The following is a 22,591-nucleotide window of genomic DNA, read 5'->3' as shown; positions in this document are numbered from 1 at the left end:
GCAGATGCGGCAGTACTGGGAAATTTTAGGGAAAGTAGTAATTCCCCTTCTCCCTGTTGTTGTTTTAAAAGCTTCACCCAGACTTGAATTGAGGAGAAAAACTAATTGCTTTTCATTTTAAAACTAGAAACAACTCACAGGGGATCTAATTAAAATTCCAGTGTCTGGAAGGAAATATGCCATATAAATCTGAAAAAGTAGTTGCTTAAAAATTAGTAGTATCTCCATACCAGTTTGTGCAGGCTCAGAAGAGTTTGAACACCCACATACTTAATTTCAAAATTTAAAAACTGTCATTACCCAATTTGCTCAGTTATTCTGAAACCCTATTTTGATCATAACCTGGAAAGTTTATGAAAGATTGATGAAGATATAAAAAGGCAATGACAGTTCATTGCTTGTTTATAACAGCATTGGGTAATGGGCTTTTTGTTCAAAAACATCATCTGGACACAGTAGGGTTTGTTGGCAGTAAAACTTGAAAAATGGGAAGGCAGTGACCAAAATTCCCACCAAAACTGGCAGCCTTCCTTGCTTTGTTAGAAGATCTACATAATCACAAAAAGGCCTCACTCCTGCTGCATTTCCTCCTGATCTAAAATGCTCTTTCAGCTTTCTGCTAGCAGGTAAATGGTGACCCTAACCCTAGCCCTGTGCTGCTACCAGGACACATGTGTTTATGCACCATTGAGTTGTTCACTTTGTGGCTATCGTAGCCTTCTATCTTTCTTGTAAGCTTGCGGTGCCATCTAGACTGTCAAACCTTTCAGTCTTCGCTTAATTCAAAAGCAGCATAATGTCTTTGTTTTTCCACTGTCATCATAAGAATTGAGTACAACCTTAATAAGTGAAGCACCAAAAATCAGCTAGTTATTCATTTCTGATCACACTCTCCCCTTCCCACTTGGGATGGACTGGGAATGGGTTAAATGGTATCCAGTTTTGGGTGAAGACTTGCATTGTGTTGTATTGCACTGTGAAGCCCTTGGTAGTTCTTAACGAACAATACAAAAGAAAACCAAGCCAAAGGAAAACAAACCTGTTGCTCAAACCGTTTGTTTTTAATTTAGTTTGCTCTTGATGAAGCAGATTGTGGAGTGGTCTGGAATTCACTTACTTCTCCAGTTCTCTCATCACCCCTTGACACATGTTAGATCAGCCTGGGGCTGCTTTAATCTCAACCAGCTGCTGTTTTTCCCCTCGTAGACTTGTAGACCAGATGGAGTTTGCTGGCCTGTGCTGCGCTGTGGCCATCCTCATACCCCAGAAGGTATCAGCTTGTTCTCCCTCTCCGCCTCCCTACCTGCCCAGGCATGCATGCCAGGTGTGCACACACCTTACTCACGAGAAGCTGTGGAGAGATGCTACTGCAGATTTTTGTGAACCATATGTATAGCTGAAGTGTGAGTGACTATTTCCTTCAACGGAGCACAGTGCTTATATTCCGTTTCTGCCCAGCGCAACAGTTAAGGTGTTTGAATAACTTGGGTTGAAATTAATGCAACTTAATTATAAGCTTCAGCACAGTGCTGGATGGGACTGTAACCTAACAATCAGTGCTGGCTTGGGGGCAAGCTGGGCACCTTGTACTTCTCCCGAAACAGAGACAAGTCCTTTGCAGATGACTTACCATGGATGTTTGACTTTTCAAGATGACTTTTAAAATAAATCCATTTTATATGGGATCTAAATTTGAAAATATTCTAGATGACCACAGTTATGTACCTTGCAGTCTATTGCTTGTTCAGCATCTATTTAGTTTTTCTGCTTATTTTAATGTTATTTTATTGTCTGTGCACAAAGAAATTGCTGTTGATACATGTTTACTATGTATAGTCTCTTTTGTGCTTGTGTTAAGGATCTGAGAGAGCAAACCACTTAAGAATATACCTGATAGAAAACACGCTTGCTGACATGAAGCTTCTAATTCATTCATAACTTTCAAAGGTTTCTGCAGTTAGTCTGTAAATGATTCTGGCTTTCAGAAGAGCTTTCTATGAAATGGTTGCTTTTTACTTTGAAATAAAATGCATTGCAATATACCACTTACCAACCATATGCTTACACATCATATGACAAAGCCCAGAGAAAGTATTCTTGTGCCAAGAGAAAATTAAGTGTTATTTTTTCCTTGCTGTACAAATTCACAGGAACTTTCATTTTAATGTTAGAAGTATTATTTCAGTAAAGTGGTAGTTAGGGTGAATGCTGATAGATTATAGCCTGATCATCTTACATGTGTATGGTCCTTTTATTATCATGTGCACTTCCTTTAGAATGTCTTTTTTTTCCCTCAGTGAATTTTGCATTCAGCTTTGACATACATTGTGAAGAAATACTTTCTTACTATTTATTATTCCTGAAACTGTCATCAGTGTAATTTCTAACTTAGGTTTTTCATTGAGGAGTGCTAGGAAATGCTTGTATATAGACAATATTGCAAAATATTAAAAGACTATATTGTATATGTGTGATGCATTACTTATCTGAAAGTAAGAAAGTATACATACACTTTATTTTAAAAGGAGGGAAAATACTGATAGATGCATATCGGAAGACTTCTTTTAGCAAACTAATGCACAAATTATCAAAGACTCAAAGCTCCTTACTTTCAATTATTTGTGACTACAACTTGCAATTGAAAGGTTTTCTGCACAGTGAAAATTTACGTCATTGTTTGCAAATGTGAATGAAATGGTTTTGGGTGTTTTATTTTTTTTTTCTTTCTCAAACAGGTAGCAGCCCTTTGGACAGTCCCAGGAACTTCTCCCCAAATGCACCTGCTCATTTTTCCTTCGTTCCTGCCCGAAGGTAAGGCAGGAGCTATTCTCTTTGGACTGGCAAGCAAATAGTCTATATATTTTTATTTAAAAATGGCCGATGGGTTAAAAGTGTTTTGATTGTGTTTTACTTTCTCTGATGTTTCCAATTTTATTTTATTTTTTTTCTTCTTGGTTTAGATCTTGGCAATATCCAGAATGTAATAGGTGCTTTTCAGACCTAGAAGAAGATAAAGTAAATTAATTAGTCCATACTGCCTAGGGAGGAGACAGTGTTCTCCCAGAAGGATGACATGTAGAGCATGTGATATGAGAAATAATTTAGTCATAATGACATTATGACATTAAAACCAGTTATAATATCTCAGTTGTAGTCCTAGATGTTCTTCTCATTGGATAACTGAGGTGTATTCAAAAGATACTGATATTCTTTGCTATGTCTGCACAAAGATGTAAACATACCTAAAATTAGGCTTGCACAACTGTGTGTTCATTCATTCACTGCCTTCTGACTGGTAGCAACTTTTTAGTTTTCTCTACTGTCTTGGACATTTGTGTCCAAAGTACATTATTGCTCTAATGAGGAAAATAACTGATAATTGAAATTGCAAGTCAACAAGAATCTCTAGAAGAGTGGCACTGAGAGATGTGAATGTGAAGCTATCATCTGTCCTGCAGCGAATGCCAGGCAAATGCTGGTCATGCTGTATATCAAACTGGTGGAAAGAAATCAGATACTGTAGAGATGAATTTAGTGTAAGGAATAGGATAGAAAGAGTAAAGATAGCTGGGAGAAGCAGACGAATGGTATATTGAGTGTTGTATCCCAGAGGGTAAGCAGAAATGCTTAATGATACAGCAAGTTAAATTTTTTGGGGAAATAACAGGAAAAAAAGAGAGGTTCCCAAGCAGGGTTCAGGCATAGTAGTGGGATTATTAGATTAAAGTGTGGGGAAGATATTTTGGATTTGCTAAATACTGCCTTGGCTGAAAAAAAACCCAATCTGTGTTAAAATGATCTGAGAATGGGGAACGTGTGATCATCCTGAGAGGAAGCAAGTTTTGTGAGAATAACAGATTTAGCTTGAGGACTAGTTAGAAAAAGGTTAGGTCTCAAAACTTAAGAATAAAGGTACACTCTTTATCTGAATGGCAGGTAAATCCTGGAGCGTTTCTCCATTGAGGTAATTTGGTAGAAGACGTCATGTCCTTGAATACTGTTTGAAGTAGAATCTGGTCTTCAGGTCTTGCATAAGAAAAAACTTTATAATAGCATCTGAAATGTGACAGACTGGATATGTATTTTCCCGCTGTTTCAGAGGGAAAAATTAGTGTTTTACCTACTGGTAAAACAATACAAATGGACTCACGGCATTCACCTTTATTTTTAAAGAGGTATCTGAGCCTGATCTGGGTGTATTCAATAAGTTCTGTTGAAGTCAACTGAATTTTCACCCTTTTTCACAGTATCTGGAGTTCTGGACCCTGGAACACAGGAGGAAAGTTGCAACTGAAACCACTGTCAAAACTTAACATAATTTTTCAACATCATGTTTCAACTTGATGTTTCAGTATCATTGCCTTCTAAAATTTCAAACAGCAAATAAATGTTTTAATAATAAAGCTCTGAAGAGTGCCCTTGCATACTTTTTCTACGTTTTAAATCTAATTTTTTAAGAAATAAATGAAGTTTAAGTCTGTCCTGTTGAATACTGTGGTTCATTTTACAGTATGCATGTTGCTCTCTATACTTTTTCTGTCATTGAAAAGAACACTTAAGCATAGCTTGTTTTAGAAACTTGTTTCTATTTTCTACTTGCATTGCACCCTGAATAGCTATGCCAGCAGTACCAATACATATTTATTACATTATCACATAGTGGTATCAGAATAACTTCTATATGATGGTATTATTTGCAAGTGTGATGCTCTTGTTACCCCAGACAAATGGATATTTCACTGTACCCTTTTGATTGGTGTTGTGTGGGTCTTAAGAGATGGTTCTTACCCGATTTCCTTCCATTGCCATCACAGAAATGATTGGTTGCTGATTTTCTGCCTTTTATATTTGGTGTAATTTCTTCATTTATTATCCTCTGGACATCGTTTGTGATTTCCATTCTTTCATTATAGCCCTGCAATGAATTGAGTTTGTAAAGCCAGTTTCACTACAAGATTGTTATATACACTACAAGATTGCTAATACTGCAAGATTGTCCTTAGTTTGTCTAGTGATTAATCGTAAATTCCTTGATAGACACCCTTTCAGTAGCTGTGTCATACCACAAAGTTAGCATGTTCAGGAATCCTCATGTTTGAATAAGGAAATGTATGGTTAATCACTAAAACTGATCTTAGTGGCATACCAGTATCAGAAGATGAGGTTTTTTTCAGAAATCACATGTGCATCTTTTACTTCTCCTTCTCTCATTATCATTGTACAATTTCTTCCATACAGCCACGGACACAGAGCAGACAGGTAATGTGTATTGTATTGCTGCTGTTTGTGTGTGTATGAGCTATGCTTCTGTGCAGCTGAGCCTGTGTCCCTAACAAGTTCATGCTGTAGTAACCCCATTTAGGTGTTCAGCTTCTATTCTTTGGTAATCAAAACAGGAAATCTTTGCATTTTGGCTTAAAATGATAAAGAGGTAGTTCTCTGGAGAAGATACGTTGTTCTTATAGCACCTTCTTGTTTTGAAATTTATCTACTGTTCATTAAATAACGTTTAGCTGCCATAAAAATACCTCCTTAATTAACTAATTAAAATGTCACTTTAAAGGCAAAATTTGTTGTTCGCATGTTTTTATTGTGCTAGCAAAGGGTCTATAATACATAAAAGACCTAAAAATTTCTAAGTATCTTTTCCTGAAGCAATATTGCATGAGGTGTCTCTAAAAATACACTTGTTTTCAAAGTTACTTCAGTGTTTTGTTATGTTTTGCATAAATGAAGGAGAAATTTTCTTTTAAAGTCCTTTTCCCATTGTATTTGATTTTGAAGATTTCTACTCTTGTCCCACTTCTTTCTGCTAGACTAGAGCTGATATGTGTTGTCCTGACTGCTTAGCACATTGCTTGCCTAGATTGCATCAGCAGAAAATAGCCCAAGCATGAAGAGGTATCCTGTAGTTTTCTAATTGAGAAAGATTTTTATTTTTTTTAACTCTGTCAAAATTAAAATTCTGAAGTAATTTCAATACACAATTTAGGCAACTCTGTAAAAAAGGGATTAGGCTTTTCTTTTGCAAAAAATGACTGACTTGTACATTCCTATCTACTGTTTGGGAAGTCAGGAACATACTGTCTTGCTTTTGGACTGCGGGTCCAAACTGAGGTTAAATCATTGACCTAAATATTTCCCCAGTACCCCTGGTTATTACAAGAAGCTGAATAAAGATCATTGAAGTTTGGTGTTCAGCCACCGACCACATCATACAGCAACTTCGTAATGCTGATATTTGTTGGTTTTCAGGGTTAAGGAAGGAATTTAATTTCTCTTGGAATTTTTTGAGATTGTTCTTTTACATCTAATTGCCTTGCCAAAGAAAACATCACCTGTGGCTAAGTGGGGTTTAGCTATAACATATGCATGCATTAGAAATCTGCATTACAGCTTGATTTTTTTTTTTTTTCCAATGCATGAAGCATGAGTCTTTTTAAAAGCTCTCTTGATATAAAATTCTTTCAGTGATGTAGAACAGTGAGTTTACTTCTCTCTCATTCTAAAATAGATGGCAAAGAAGAGTGGTATGTATCAGTGCCTGAAAATAAAAGGCACTAGATCTGGAAAAAAAATAAACAGGCATTTATGTCTGGGTGTGCACTGAACTTTTTTCTGGAGATGAGGCTTCTTGGTTGTGGATAGTGATATGAGAAATACTATTGAGAAGATGGTAACAGTTGAGTTTTTTATAATCACTAAGCACTATTTCAGACCTGTACAAAACATCCTATTTTATAATGCACTTGCATGAATGTATGTGTACCCAAACCTCCGCAAATCTTTCCAAAGTAAGTTAGAATTGTGAACCGTTCTAATTCAGCTTCACTTTATGACCAGTTACTGGTACTCTGCTGTAACAAAATAAACAACTAGAGACTGATGTGAGGAAAAAACTTTTTTAACATCCATCCCAACACACAAGACACGTTATAGGGCACAAAATGCGTGTGAGACTGAAATGAAATCAGAGGCAGAAAAAATGCTGAGACTGAACTGAATAGTTCAGTTTCTGTCCTCACTGAGGCAGGTTTTGAGGGGAGGAAAGGGTTTCAAGGAGGGCGATACTGATTCTTCTCAAAGCAGTTGTATAGCTCCTCAGTTCCTCAGTTTTGATGTTGGTAAAATAAGACCTTTTCTGCAGTATCTCCAAGATGTTTTGGCTGTTTTCCCTGAGGGTCATGTTTCTTTGGCTATGATAGAGAAATAACTACTAATATTATATTGACTGGAGGAGAAAGAGACCCTAGGTGGAATTTCTGTGGTTTCTCTCTCCTCTGTGTTTTGAGATGACCTCTTGGCTCTGTTCAGATCTGCTGTGGTGGGTTTAATTCACCAGCTGTGTCAGGCGATGTGCTAGGCAGAATGCTTTCTGACTAGGTGAACAAACCAGTCCGCTTTCAGTTGATTCTTGGTCTAATATGATTTTTTCCCTCAATTTGAAACTTTATTTGGAAGACAAGGAACTGCATCAGTACTAATCTGAGGCATAACTGTCTTTTTCAGAGAAGTTTGAAATGAGCTGATTTTGTCTGTTTTAGAAACTGCAATTTTTGCAGAACTGGTAATATTTACAAAGCATCTACTTCATGCAGGAATCTGTTGCCCGTTTACTTCATCTCTTCCAAGGTCACTTAGTTTTGCTTTTAAAACTTACCCTAGCTGCTTTTTCACAAAGGTTATGGTAAATAGGATACCTAATTTATCTGAATAACTTGAGGCTTTAGTAAAAATGTGAAGTTAAGAGATTTTAGAGAGGAAAATGCTTATTTCCCCCAAGTATTAGCCACAACATATTCCTGACAGTAATTTCCCTTCTTTTCCCCAGAACGGATGGACGCCGCTGGTCCTTGGCCTCCCTTCCTTCATCTGGATATGGAACAAACACTCCCAGTTCAACAGTTTCAGTAAGTGGCACAGACTTTTCCAAGCAATTCAGTTTGTACAAAAACGCCCTAACAAATCAGCTTCTGAGTCTTTACTAAAATATCTGATATTTCTTCATTGTTTTGCTAACATTATTTAATATACTAATTATTTAAAAAATTATTTTAATTATTTGTTCTGCTGCTTTTTCCTCCATTTCCCAGCTCCTATCATCTTGCACTTTGCCTTTAGCATTGGTGAAATCCCAGTGCAGCACTTGGCTCGACTGATCAGTTGAGAGGCACAATGTGTCAGAAGTGGCAGGACTCTAAGAGATAGTGCACAATTACTAGCCAGCTCTTAGCTTTTTTATGACTGGGAAATTAAATTCTTGTCTGCTTTCAAGATCTTAGTATGGAAACCTCTGCTATCCGGTTAGCGGAAAGAAAAACTGATAATCCATACCTGTTACTCAACTCCAATAATTTGAACCTCCTAATAAAGCTTTTCAGTTCTTACATGTCATTAGAAAGGCTGGCTGCAGTTTGCTTGAGTTCTGTACTTTAAAGAGGCTAGTATGTCATTATATAGCAGTAAGGTAGCAGCGCCTTGTTAACCCTTATAACTCTCAGATATTTCATACAGTGAATCTTTTTCTTTAGTTTATGCAAACTAGATGTTGTGGTTATCCATGTAACAACCTTGCAAAACCAAGCACAGAAGAATTAGAAATGTTAAGACCACCTGTGCAGACTTAATGTAACGCTTTTGTATGTGTGTTACGGTTTCTTCAACTGTGTGGTCACATATCACTGCCTCTTTCTGTAATACTTCTACTGATCATTTTGTTTTATATGTACTATTTATAGTATGTTCCTAGTAATTGTAATACCTGCATTAATTAGGACTCAATACGCCACGTTTTGCAAATCTTACACTGAATGCAGTATCGTTGTTTTCCTTGTGAGCTGTTCTGTTAATCCATAAACTTTCTAGTGCCTCTCAAACACAAATTTGTCATCACAGTTCCTTAGGAGGTGAGTGTTAAATTCAGTCTATGTAGCAAGAGAAGAAATTGGGGTCAAAAGTCTTCTTCTAGTATAAATTGATACGATTAAAATTTGAGTTTGCAATATTAACATCTCTATAGCTTCATATATTCAGACACATTCCCGCACACTCTAGTTTGCACAATTTCCGCAATTTCTTATCTTTTGTCCTTCAAGACAGTTGGTTTTGTTTTTGGGTTTTTTTGGTCTCCTTAGAAGGCAGGTGACTTGATTTCAGTCTCCTGTGGGAGAAGTCTCTGTGTGTGTGTGTATGTGTACAGAGATATGGGCAGGAGCACAGAAAAATGTGGGAGAAGATTTCATTATCAACATGAAAAGGATGCCTCTGGATTCACTGCCAAGCAGTATTATATATTCAAGCACCTGAGAGCTGTAGTTAAACAGGATCTCTGCTTTTGCCTTTATAGTCTTAGGTTAAATCCTTATGGGCATAAGCCATGGCTAAGTCTGCTTCTGGGTGCAAGCTATGAGAGCATGGAGCAAGTACAGTTAATTTCTGTATGGATGATATGCAAATAGTTTGATCATTGGTAGTCACTCTGAGAGCTTCCAGGATGCCTGTGAAGATGACACCTTTGGAGACCAAGTTGCCTACAGTGTGTAAGTCCTTCTTACCTGCAGGTGTGGTCAGTAGTTTTTCAAGAGTTTATAGTTTGACCAGCCTTTGGGTAGATGCCCACGGAAAAAGCAAACCTAACAAAAAAAAAAAATCTGTGGGAAGTATCAGTCCTTGCTTTGAAATAGGGACATTAAAGCTACTTTTAGGAAGTTCTCAGCTTTCTGATATGGGAAAGAAAGCATATTTGTCTCTTGTCAAGTTCCCAGATATAGCTAGATCATTTTGATTGACATTTTTCCAGGAAAAAACCCAACAAACAACACAACAAATCTGAGATAAACATGTCACATAGAAAGCATCCGTTCAAATCGTGTAAGTATTAGAAGTATTGTAAGCAACAGAAAACAGGGTGGTATAATGAGAAGCATGAAGTGACAGTCATATGTGGATCTGAATTCACCTTCCTGCAGGAAATAGATTAAAACCTCTAATTCTAAGACTTTTTTTTTTTTTTGGTAAATGGCTGAGTTTCTCATCTCTTGTCCTTTTTACTGGTTCAGTGTTACAATCTCAGAAAGACATTGAAATGGGCTGTTTAATAAGTAGTGATGCAATTCTTGGAGCTATTAAACTTAGTATTACATTTCTAAGCCAATCCTATTTACTACTTGTCTATGACAATACTATTATAGTATTTCATAGATTAGAATTAATTTGAATTGATCTGAATAACACCTCTGAAGTTGATAAGCAGTTTTATTCCTGCACAGACTTTAAAACTGAAGTAAGAAGTAATCAAGGGGCTTGTCAAAAGGGCACAACAAATTAATGCCGCAGAAGTGAATTTAACAGAATTTGGGCTTCCGTTTGGTGTGATCAGTCCTCAAGATTATCTTTCTTTTTCAAGTAAGACAGAAGGAAGCTGGTAGACCTTCTTTCTGGTGTACGTATCAGTAGGAAATTAAATATCAAGAGGAACATCAGTTCTGTGTTCTGCTGACCTGAGTTTCTCTATGGCAGTTAGAGCTGACCTGCATCTCTGTGGTCATAGATCAGCTGCTCTACCAACCAATCAACTGAAGAAACCAAGACATTTGCCTAGTCTAAAATCAGTGGAAACTGATGTAGGTTCCGCTTTATTTTTTGCTTCCAAATGAGGAATGACACTTCTAAAAAATACACGTTTACCCTTTTCATACAAATCATGAAGACCGGATATGTATCATCAGACCAACAAAAAGCTGGAGAAGACCTTCTTTCAAGTTAGGTGTTTACAGAACAGTCAGTTGAATGAGCCAATATACAATTATGTTTAAACATGTAATCTGCTATTCATTTTCTAGATGCAAAGTTAATGTATAAGCTACTGTAGTATTAGCTTGAATTTTTTTACTGGAGAACAGTTGGCTAATTCTGCATCTGTAATTAAGACACCAGGGGGATGTTTATATTAGTCTGCTGCAAATATTGAATACAGTGATGTGATTACTTAAAAATCAATACTTCAGAAGTGTTTCACTTTGCTTTCATGCTTTTTCATTGAAAGGTTGTACGCCTTAAGACTGCTAGAGAAGCCCTTGGCAGAGGAAAGTCCATTTCTCATCATGGTCTTTATCTTCAGGGGTCGCTTTAATTATTCTCTGGAATTATAAACTTTGTGATCTCATTACTGTGGAAGAGAGAAAGTGGAGGGAGGATTTTGTTGGGTCATCCATGAGATGACTAGCACTGCTTCCCCAGTGATTTTGCTTTTGGGTTTTTATGCTTTTTTCTAGACTTACCGGTTTTGATTTTTTTTTTTTTCCTAACTCTAGTAACTAGTAACGACGTGCTAACCTTCCTTAATGTGGTAGTTCTAGTTCAATTTTGTTTTGAATAAGACATGTATTTGTAATGCCAGTACCTGAATACCTGCTAATGCAGGTTTGTAGGAAGGTGTCTTTAGTACTTCCTGCTCTATTGCAGGATTCATGTTGTTCATCATGGATGGGATGTCAGCTGACACGTACCTTTGAAAAGCGTTGCTGTCTTTTCATAGGCAGGTACTTCTTCCTGCTCCTTGTATTGTGTAAGATACAAAGACAGACATCAAAGAAAGCTTTGGAAGTCAAACAGGGCTTGCATAATTCTGTACTACAGGGAGAGAATCTTTCCTCTATTTGGCATAAGCAGTGTGCACAGCAGAATAGCTGTGGGCTATCAAATACCCAGACCCTCTGTCTTGGCTTCAGTGTGGATTAGACCGGTGTAAGCTGATAAGCCATCCGAATAATCATCACTGTGTGGACACTGTGCTGGAGATGACTTCCCAACATGATCCCTGCACCTACACCTGCCTGAAGGAAAACATTGGAGGTAGTGGCTTCCAGTTCCAGCCATGCTTGGGGAGTTCGTGCATGTGCCACGGCTCTCCGGGGGGTTCTTCTCTGTAAATACCTCTATGCAGTTCAGGGGGAGTAGAAGTCTGAAGCCAATTATATTTTTATCAAAGAATATGATCTTTAGGTTTATAAGTTCTCACATTCAGATCTCCATCTCAGTCTTGTCTAGAATTCTCTAGATAAGACTATGTTAGGATCTGCAACAGTCTGCTTAGTTTTAATTCAGTTCAAGTGTAGCTGTTAGCTTCTTGACAAATTTGGATGTACCTGTTTTAGGTGACTTCAGAATATTTTCTCTTTCCTATCAACATTACAAACATGCAGGACTCGATGAAAAGCCTTGTCAGCATTTGGCTTTCATTGCTTGGCTATAATTCTTAGCTTTCTTTTCCAAAAACCATCATCAGCAAATAAGTCTAGAAAAGCACGCTAGGTGAGTTAAAGCTTTGGTCATGCATGTTATGTGTATACAATACTTCTGGTACTAGGATGCAGTGCTTTCCAGTTTGAGTGAGGGTCATTGTAGCAAGAGACAAAGTTTTTCCACTGGAACAGTGTACATAATTAATTTCATCAGATCAATAAGGAGCCTTAGAACTTAGATTAGGATGATGTTTTTAATAAGGCCCACAGGTGTTATTCAGTGCTACTCTGGTTATTCAGCACATTCCCCCCCCGCCTTTGTTTTTGAAGAGGATTTTAAATTTGTCCTTACATAATGTATTTTCTTACTTTTGTATAATGGAAGGCGGCACTGAAAAATCACAGAAGAAAAAATGTGTTCTTTAGTTGATCTACAGCTTTTTCCCCTGGAACATCCAACATTTGATGTTATTAACACCACAAATACTTATTTTAATCTCAGGTTTCTTGAGGTTGAAGAATTAAAACAGTTTCATGTCTATCAATATCACAGGATGTGTGTCGTATAAATGCATCAGCTTATTTAAAGATGAATAAGCTGTTTATAACAAGAAACTCTTGATCTTACAACTCTGCCAAGTCAGCTACTTTCATTTTCTTATTGCCTGCTTCGTTAGAGAGGAAGCCTGATGGGTAAAGGAAGGGGACAAATGAAATCCTGACCATTTACAGCAACAATTTCCAATGAGAGCCAATAATCAGCAAAAACTCTCACGCCTACACAGCTCCATAGCATTCTGCATGCTAGTGAACTCCTGAGCTGACAGCATGAGGGAAAAGGAAAGAAAGTTGCTCACCACTCCAGGAACCTCCTTGTTCTTTCCAGAGTAGCACTGGTGCTCATGTACCTTCCTTTCTGTCTCCTGGTAGTAAATTACCTGCATGATCAGATGTAATGGTTCCAGAATGGGACGCAATGGTTCCCTAGCCTTCTCCCAAAGTTTTCCTGATCTCACCGGCTCTATCATAGTATGTAAGGGTTGGCTTAGCCTAATGAGAACAGTAAAAAGAGGCACCTGGTCTGATAAGTAGCTTTCTTTTCCTCTGGAGTGTGCAGTGTCTGGCAGAATCCGTTCCTCTTCCATTCATTAGCTGACCCCTATGCATGCGTTTAGTGCATTTCTTTTCTGTATTTTTTTCTGTACTCAGTCATCATGCTCATCTCAGGAGAAGCTGCACCAGCTGCCCTTTCAGCCCACGGCAGATGAACTTCATTTCCTGACAAAGCATTTCAGTACTGAGAGCATCACGGATGAGGAAGGGCGTCATTCTCCAGCCTTGAGGCCTCGATCTCGCAGTCTCAGGTGAGCTTCAGGTTGTTTGTTGAATTTTTAAGTTGTTGGACACATGTATTGAAATTTCTATGTGTGCTTTCAGATCTAAGGATAGTCATATGTAGTTTTTTACATGGTTTTGAAATTACTGTAATCAATGTTTAACCTACCTCACCTAATTAGAAAGGATTTTTTTTTGTTACATTTGATGCTGAGGTTTTGGTTTGAAAAATGATTAGCACAGTCTGCTTTTGTATCTTCACAATGTCTCCCTGAAAATACGATCCACAAGCATCTCAGACTAAATTTATAGGATGTAGATTTCCTTTAGTGAAGTTTCTTCTCAGAATTTTGCTGCATTAATATAAAGAAGTGGTTACAGTCACTGTTAATAACTTTTCCAGCAGTGCTTCTGAAGGAGTATGAAAACTAGAGTAGATGAAGTCAAAACCTTAAATGGAATTGCACCCAAGAGCAATTTTGTAATAGTGCTGAAAACATTTCTCCTGCATTAGCAGTTGAATAATTTTTCCTGTTGCTTCAGCGAACTCATTGTTCAAAGGTAGCTATCCAGGGATTATTTCCTTGTGCAGTTGATTTTTCCAAACTTAAAACCAGAAGCAACTAGAACTTCATCCTTCACAGAATTTCAGAATGACTGAGGTTGGAAAGGACCTCTGGAGTTTATCATGTCCAAACCCCTGCTCAAGCAGATTGTCCAGGCGGCTTTTGAATATCTCCAAGGACGGAGATTCCACAAAATCTCTGGGCAATCTTTCCTGCAGGTCTCTAACAATTACGTGGAATAAATCCACAAACATTTTGTATCGTAGCCTTAAGTTTTGCTGTGCATTTAGCGCTGGACCAAGTGAATGGAAGTCTAGAGATGTGTGCCTCTAGATGCAGCATCTTGTGAAGCAGGGGACAAGGAGGTGAAGTCTCTCCCTTCTGCTTCTCATCTGAGGGTGTCAGAGGTGGATATCACCTTGAAATTAATGGACAAGATTCAGAAACTCTGCCATCTGGAAATACTGAATCAGTGTGCCCAGCTCAGGCCCTAGGCCGGGGTTTGAAATAGAAGGAAGTGAAACAGGTTAAGACAACAAAAAAGCCATGGTGAGTATCATGTCATGGCAGAGCTGACCTTTCATGATTATTTGTAATTATTTGTGTGTTCTAAACTTCAGTGCAGGCTGCACGGTAATTGCATATGGATTTACTAAGTGTAGTTACACAGTAATCTACAGGAGCAGGTAAGTGCTATGGGTAGTAGCACACTCAGCCTGTGATCTCCGCAAATTGCCATGTACTAAAAGACTAGTTATATGATTTGTACTAAGTCTCTTTGAACAATAATCCTCCTTCAGTCCTCTTGCCATCACTGTTAATGCTGACTATTGCTGAGTAGTGTAACTGTAGTAGTACTAATTCTTTATAGATAAGACAGCTACTGTAGGTAGACAACACTTCACTAAAGTAATTATTGTCCTTTCTAACACAGACACATTACTGTTGGCATAATGAAGTATAAGATACTCTTGCTAATGCAAGAATGATATAAACATTAAAATGAAGAGCCCAATTTTATTTTTTCCTTGTTAATATGGATTGTCAACTTGCTGAGCATTTTACCTCTGTGAGCCAATTTAAAAGCAGAGTTATCATACAGTAGGTTTATAGTTTGTGACGAGACTAGATTAATTCAGTGTGTCACATAACTATGTGATTAATCTTCTTCCTCTCTTGAATGCTTTCTCTAGTGCTCTCTCGTTTTCAGTGTGATAATGGCCAGCCTTATAGGTATTCCAAAGCTTAGAATTAAGTAATTTTATTCTTTAAACTTACTGTGCCTGATTTGTTTTTCATTTTGTTTATTGCTAGTACTGTGAGGCTGTGTGACTCTAAAGCACCCTTGCCACTACTGGCCCTTGCACCTCAAAGAAAAATTGATATGTCAATCCAACCAATTGGAGCAATGTTTGCAGGAGCAAACACCTTCTTTGACAGAGTAGCATGTCCTTGTAAACAAAGTACTGAAATACATGAAGACCAGACCTTATTCACTGCACAGTTGGCTTATTTATTTGCCCACATGAAAGAGTTAGCTCACTTGGTGAGAGGATATTTTTACTTACTTAAAAAATGAAAAAATCTGAGCAGTTAATGTGTTGAAAATTAATCAGGAATTTTCTAAAAATGTAATATTTTCATAAGTATTTAATGGTCTTGTTTGATCAGCTTTAATGAAAAGCAGATGAAAAAAATACATGAGACATTTTCCTTAATTGGCCGTCACAGCTTTGTAATTTAAAAGATGGTCTGATATTTATGACCGATTGTTAACATGTATTCATTTTTCATCCTTTATAACTGCAGCCTTACATCTCTTTTTATGAGAGAGAAGCTGGTATTTTGAGATGTCACTGTCAAATGCTGGGACTGGGTTTTTTTGAGGGTCTGTGTAATCCAAGATTTTTTAGAAGTATCAGATGATCCTTTTCTGCTCCTAGATAGAGGAGAGTATTGCCTAGATGTAACTCTTGGAGAAATCTACTTCTTTGACTAGAAATTTATCATGTTCTTGTACCTAGCTACAAATTCTGTTCATACAGAGCAGTCTTAACGATCAAACTGGATAAAAGAACTAACAAAGCGTACGTACAGTCGTGGAGGGTAGCGCGTTGGCTGATGTACACTGACAAGTTGGTAGCACCTCTGTTGCTTGAAGTGTTCTGCCAGTGTGGCTTGAAGATACTAATGATGCCTTATTTGAAATCACCCAAATTCCTACGCCAAAGAAATGGGATTGGTTATTTCCCAGCTTCTTTACTGTGCAGGGTGAAGGAGGTAGCATGAGACCAATGCTGGAATCCAAAAGTATGATGTGCTTTTAAAGCTGATTGCTAAAGCCAGGAGACTGTTCTCTCATCCGTCTCCAGTAGATCCAGTACTGACATACTAAATGAAAGAACGTATTTCCTTGTGTCCCACCTGTTTTTGTGCTTATTATATGTCTTCAGTAGAAGAGAATATTTATTACCTGCAGAAGTAGTTCCTAAATATCATCTCTCCACTGTTTTCTGTTTTTTGGTAATACAGTCTTCAAATCCTTCAAGTTATTGGCCAACAGAGAGATTCCCAGGCTACATGCACTTTGTTGAGAACAATCCTGGGCTTTACCTGAAGAAGATCTTTTCTCCCAGGAGTAAAATGCATGGAGAGTATGAATTCTTGCACTAAACTTGGCATCATTACTCTTTTAAGTTAGAGAGATGGTGCCCTCCGTCTTTTCCCAGTTTTGTTTACTTGTCATCCTTTAGTGGTTGCTAACACATGGGAATGTGTGGAGAATGTCAGAGATAAAAGTAGAGTTAACTAGCAACAACTTCTTCAGGAGCTGCCTCTCTGCAGTCACTCAGCCCACCAGTCTGCCCACTTTTCTTGATCTCTTTTCATATTTCAGGATAATGTTGTCTAGGGAGAAAGAGTTGAAGATTGTAACAGTGAATTTTTACATAGTTAAAGTAGATGAGATCATCCTTAATCAAATATGCTCCTTCATCTCTTTGCTCAGTAGTGGTTTTTAAATGCAGTCCTCCAACCTGACTTTCGACATGCTAGATCCTGCCACTAAGAATATACAGAGACAATTCCTAGCAAATGCCAGTTGCCAAAAAAGGTTTCTGACAATAAAATACCCAAGATGGGAAGAAGGAATAGGTGTTGTGAAACCACACCAGTGGCCCACGTAGTCCATTTTTATCTTAAAAATTGATCCTGCAGGTTGTGGAGCTCTCTCATCTCACTGCACTTCTCACTGCACTTAAGCGTCAGCTTTAACCACTTGAGTAATCTTGGTAGTTTCATCGCTTCATGCTGCTGCTTTCCCAAAGTGCTGTCCACCACAAGCTGTGGAGGAGCAGGCAGTGCTTCCTGCAGACCAGGGATTCATCTGCCACAGATTTGCAGAGAAGGATAATAGCTTTATTCTGAAGCATAAGGCATCTATTTCTTATGAAAATACATTTTAACTATGTTACAGATAATGTTGGTCTCTCTTTTCTTCTCTCTCAAGACAGTGAGTTCTGTGAACTTGATTTTAAAACGTTCTTCAAAGTGATTTGTTCTAAATTTATTAACTTTTGTTTTCACCATTTTTATGGTTTTCTATTATGAGGAAAACTGGGTATTCTTATTTGCGCTTTGTACTGCTCATTACTTTAACTTTCTTGGGTTTTCTGTCTAAAGCAGTCTCAGTCTTTGTTGGCATGCATAAAAAATGCTAAAGTACTGGAAAGAGCTAGCTGCAGCCCCTGTGTAAGTCTGTAGAGAAATCTCATTAGTCCTTACTTTCAAAGAGATTGCAACTGAAATGTATTTCCTTTCTCTTAATGTTCTCTCATATATATACACATATAATTATTACTTATTTATTAATTTTATTTATAAATACTGTTTTAAAACCCCTTACATTCATAAGAACGTCACTCCTAATATAAAGAAGGGCTGAAGTGGAAAACAGTTCAGTGATACAAAACAAATCACAAATAGTATTTGTCCCCAGACTAAATGTAGCTGAAGCTCAGTGTTTGTAAAAATGAATTTAAAAGGTCAAAAAGGATGCGAACAAACTCAGAAATGACTTTCAAAGTGCTCAGTGAGAAAGGCTATTTACTGTTCTGTTTCACTGCTTGCTTGTTCCATAGGAAGAAGAATTACTGTATATACTGCTTTGCCTCCGATTCTCTTTTTCTAGCAGCACTAGAATAACTGCCTGGTGTGGACTTTCTGTTGCTGTTTGGTTATGATTATGCAGGAAGAAGGATCCTTGAATAAATACTGAAAAATAATCTAAAGTTACACATTTAATCTTCTACATTATTTCCTCCATGGTATAGATTGTTGTAATTCTGTGAGAAACTGTATTTCACTATTACCGTGCATGTTGCATAAATTCAGACTTTAGCAGATGGATTCTGCCCGACTGAGTTCAGTTCTCCTTCGGTCATTGTCCAGTCCAGAAACAGGATTAGGCCCCAAGGTCTTATTGTTGTGGTCTGGGTGAAGCACTGAGTCATATTTGCTCTGAATTTGATGGACATATGTAGATTGTCCATATTTGCTTCTGCTTTATTGTCTCTTTTTTTCAGGGGGAGTTTTATGACTTGCTTCTAATATTAATGTAATTTGTATGTGGTCAATGATTTAGATATTTATTTCTTGGGGGAAGAGGAAGGCCAGTGCTCTGCTCACCTTCAGCAGTAGGTTTAACTTAGTTTATAATTCATACAACTTTAGCTCTAGTTTTAAAATGCCTTACTTTGTGTGTCTGGAAATGACAGAAAATTAAGGCCTATGGTTTTAATTTTACTATGGACATTGACTTTGGTAATATGATGTAAATACATCCTAATTAAATCTGTATGTACAGGGTAAAAGCAGAGGGAAGTACAGTGCTTTTAGCTTCTCTGTTTTTTTTCTAATAAATACAACTGTCACAGTAAAGGAAAAATTAGGTATTCATAAACATAGTTTTATTTAGTCACAGTTAAACTAGATTTTGTGAGATTTAAGTTATTACTATAAATGCCACTCCTTGAAATAACTATAAGCTATTTTCACTTTCTAGCATCAGATAAAGACACATGAGTTTTGGCAAGCTGAAGTCTAGAAACCTTTGCGGGAGATAGATGTCACTGGAAGTGTACCACCACATCATTTCATAAAGTGGAGGGAGAGTGAAGAAGGGAAAAAGAGTAGTTTTTCATTCTGCTGTTAAGCTTAAGGGGACAGATATTATTCTTCTAATGTCTGCTCTACTGAAATGAAAAACTCACTGACAATAATAATTTCTTTGACCTACCTATCTACACCAAGAAAAGAGAAGCAGCCTGCTTTTTGTTTTAAAATGTTATGCACGTGTACAGTATGTGTCGTCTGTTTTACAGAAAATAATCTGTTCCTTTGTGAGGCTTGAAATGTTAGACTGGTTTAGTTCTGTATGTGAAATTTTTGGTGCTAGATGGATGTGTGAAGCTTTTGCAACTGAAAAGCTGCCATGGCAATACAAAGTATTAAACTCCTTTTTTCTTTTTCTAAATTTTCTTACATTCTCCCTTGGTGGCATTCCGTTATCTGCCCAGTCCTGGTTTCTTTTTTACCTGATTGTGTCTCAAAGGTTCTGTAAAGTAACCAGCAGTGCCTGGCATCTAGCCTTTGATTAGTTAGTCAGTTATCCATCTAATTATTTCTGTGGTTTCCCAGACTAAGGATCAACATAAAAAATTATGGTGCAGTATATTATGTTTCAGTCTTGCTGTAGTCAGCTAGACATTTAATTTGACCTGTTATATCAGTCAATTTGTATTTAGAATGACAATTTGAACCTTGATCCCAGGTTTTATCTGGAGTTGTTTGGATGGTCTTTTGTTTTAGGTGGTAAAAAGTGATATAATCAGCTTCCAAAGACAGCTGACAAAACTGCCAATGCCCAAGGAAGTTAAGGGATTATAATGTTTACTTTCTTTCCAATCAGTAGATGCTTGTGCAAAGAAATTATTTTTTTTCAGAATCGTAAAAAACAAAAGCAAACCCAATAATCTCCCATATCATTGTGGCTCTCCTGAAGGAAACACAAGATCTGCTGGCAGGACAGCTCAAGTAGCGTGATTTCTGCATAGCTCTTGATTTCCTGTATCCATAAGAATAAAGTGTCTTGAAAGCAAAAGGCAAAAACCCTCATATTTTATTCTAGCCCTAAGACAGCAAATACTTAAGCATACACAAATTTTAGTAGAACTACTTTAGTGTTAAAATGAAGTATGTATGTGCCTCCGTATTTCTGTAGTTAGTATCAAAGACTTTATATATCCTTGTAATTTATACCTTACTTAAATCACACAGAGAAATAATACATTATAGAAATATGAATTCTTCAATAACTATGTTCATAAACTTCTTCAGCTCCATATGAACTGTTAGTAAACAAGTGTCATGTATTTGTGTCAGATTGTTTGGTCTTAGAAAAAAAAGGATAAAGATAGCAGGTTAGATGTGTGGGGGAATTTGCTTCTAAGTCTGACATTTAAATGTTCTTACCCTTCTTTTTATTATCTCATACATTATATATGAATATAAACATAAGTTTATTTTTAAAGACAATTTTCCTTGATTAAAAGTAGCTATCTATCAAGTTAAGGGATGTATTTCCTTCAAAAAAAAGTTGATGAAGTTATGTTTTTACTTGGTATCCAGAACATCCAAATCAGTTTTTCTCCTTTAATATAAAAATTCAGGGAGAGATTTAATCTGAAGTACATTTTCCAAAGCTGAGGGATAAACCTTAATAAAAACAAGACTCAATGTAATTCATGGAATTCCAGCACCAGGCATGAAAAGAGCTTGGTATGGCTATATTCTGTGAGCCAATGAGTTAAATTTTCTTTGAATTGTAAGTATGTGTTCCCAAAAGAATGCTTTTTCTTTAAATAGGTTAGCAGCAAGGTAGTAACTGTGATACATTCCAAGTTTAAAATGCATTTATTCCATTTAGAGAGATTCATTTCAGTGTTTAAAGTTTAAAGTGTTTGAAGTCATTCAAGATAAAATTGTGTTTTTTGACATAGAGAAAATATTTTTAGCAATATGTAGTATTCTCAAAACCATAAAGACAGTGATCATGTAATAAGCCAAATAATTGAAGCCCTTGCTTGCTTGTCTTGAACATTGAAACAAGGTAACCAGAGAAATTAGATGCTGTAGGCAGTCCTGTAGCTGGGGATTATCTGCATTACCTCACTCAGGCTGTCCTCAGTGGCAGAATGAGTCAGAGCATTGCATACTATCAGATGTGATGAAATGAGATGCAACTCTTCTTTAAAAAAAAATACCCAAACAGTAATATAAATGCAGTTTGTCAAGATTTAGTGTCCTGTTTTTTGGTGTGCCTTGAAGTTGCTTGCTAACCTATGCATACATGCATATGCATCCATGGTGTAACATGCCTCAAGGGAATGCAGTTTTTTTATAAAAGTATTCTGTTCCTATTGCTTGTGGTATTTATGTTTAAAGTTTAGATGAATAACACTGCTCATGCATCCCTCCTGTAGCGTGATATTCCTTGTTTCATTTTACTCTGCTCCTTTCCAGCACTAGAGACTCCAGAGATAATAGTGATTTCTTCCTGAGCAGGGCTGCTACCACTACCTTGGAGGGCAGTAAGAGAACGAGGGAAATAACAGATGTAACTGCAACAAATGCACTGATTTTTTTTTTACATGCTTGTATATTAGGGCTTGCATTCACTGAAAACAGGTGGGTTTCTGCCCATCAAGACAGCAGTGTTAGCAATTTTCAGATGAGTTAACTGTGAAGGCTGTAGAGTGCCAGTGCCTGCTAGGATTTTCTCTGAAGTTAAGCATATGCCCATTACTGAAGTGAAGTCAAACCTTTGGAAGGGCTACAGTCAGCATGGCAGCATTATGACCAGCACTGGATTTTGGAGGGGTTTCATGTGATATCTGTGAATGATAATGTACTTTCTTTTCTCCTCTAGTCCGGGTCGCTCCCCAATTTCCTTTGACAGTGAAATAATAATGATGAATCATGTGTACAAAGAAAGGTTTCCAAAGGTAAGGAATCACGTTTTTGAATAATGTATTCAATGAACTTGTGACCAAGCTCAGAATTAATTTGTTGTGCTCATTGGAGAAGGAGCCCAGCTCTTACCTCTGATTTCCAAGCAGTGCATTTTGCTGAGAGTTTGAAGCTGCCTCCTCTGCTTCACATGTTAATTCTGCAGTAGAAGCAATAGAAAAGCTTTATGTATTTGTGTATGTGCATCAGATTAACTAAATTTCTTGTGTTTTTTATTGGCATGACAAATGCTTGCAGGAGTGAGGCTATGCTTTGGCTGCTCAGTCCATTCATGTTGTTTATGAGGCCAGTGTTTCCATATATTTTTAACTAATCCTTGTCTTTTTCTTAAAATTTTGAATCGGATCAAGACTGGAAGAC

General features: G+C 37.2%; 1 protein-coding gene across 9 annotated transcripts in view; it reads left to right on the top strand.

Moving 5' to 3' along the window:
* MAST2 (microtubule associated serine/threonine kinase 2) overlaps nucleotides 1-22,591 on the top strand; it is a 198,194-nt gene that overhangs the window by 133,025 nt on the left and 42,578 nt on the right. For 4 of the 9 annotated variants that reach the window (XM_074832136.1, XM_074832139.1, XM_074832143.1 and 1 more), the window contains 6 exons: nucleotides 2,736-2,811; nucleotides 5,239-5,259; nucleotides 7,832-7,910; nucleotides 13,452-13,606; nucleotides 14,764-14,829; nucleotides 22,131-22,206. In XM_074832136.1, coding sequence (XP_074688237.1) covers nucleotides 2,736-2,811; nucleotides 5,239-5,259; nucleotides 7,832-7,910; nucleotides 13,452-13,606; nucleotides 14,764-14,829; nucleotides 22,131-22,206 — 473 coding nt within the window. Of the gene's footprint in view, nucleotides 1-2,735; nucleotides 2,812-5,238; nucleotides 5,260-7,831; nucleotides 7,911-13,451; nucleotides 13,607-14,616; nucleotides 14,693-14,763; nucleotides 14,830-22,130; nucleotides 22,207-22,591 lie in introns of those variants that run through there. The other 5 variants (XM_074832137.1, XM_074832141.1, XM_074832138.1 and 2 more) reach the window with 3 other exon arrangements.

Source organism: Strix aluco, chromosome 8 (assembly GCF_031877795.1).
Source record: "Strix aluco isolate bStrAlu1 chromosome 8, bStrAlu1.hap1, whole genome shotgun sequence".
NCBI classification, from domain to species: Eukaryota; Metazoa; Chordata; class Aves; order Strigiformes; family Strigidae; genus Strix; species Strix aluco.
Note: the sequence above shows the minus strand (reverse complement) of the source record. Positions and strands in the feature narration are given on the sequence as shown.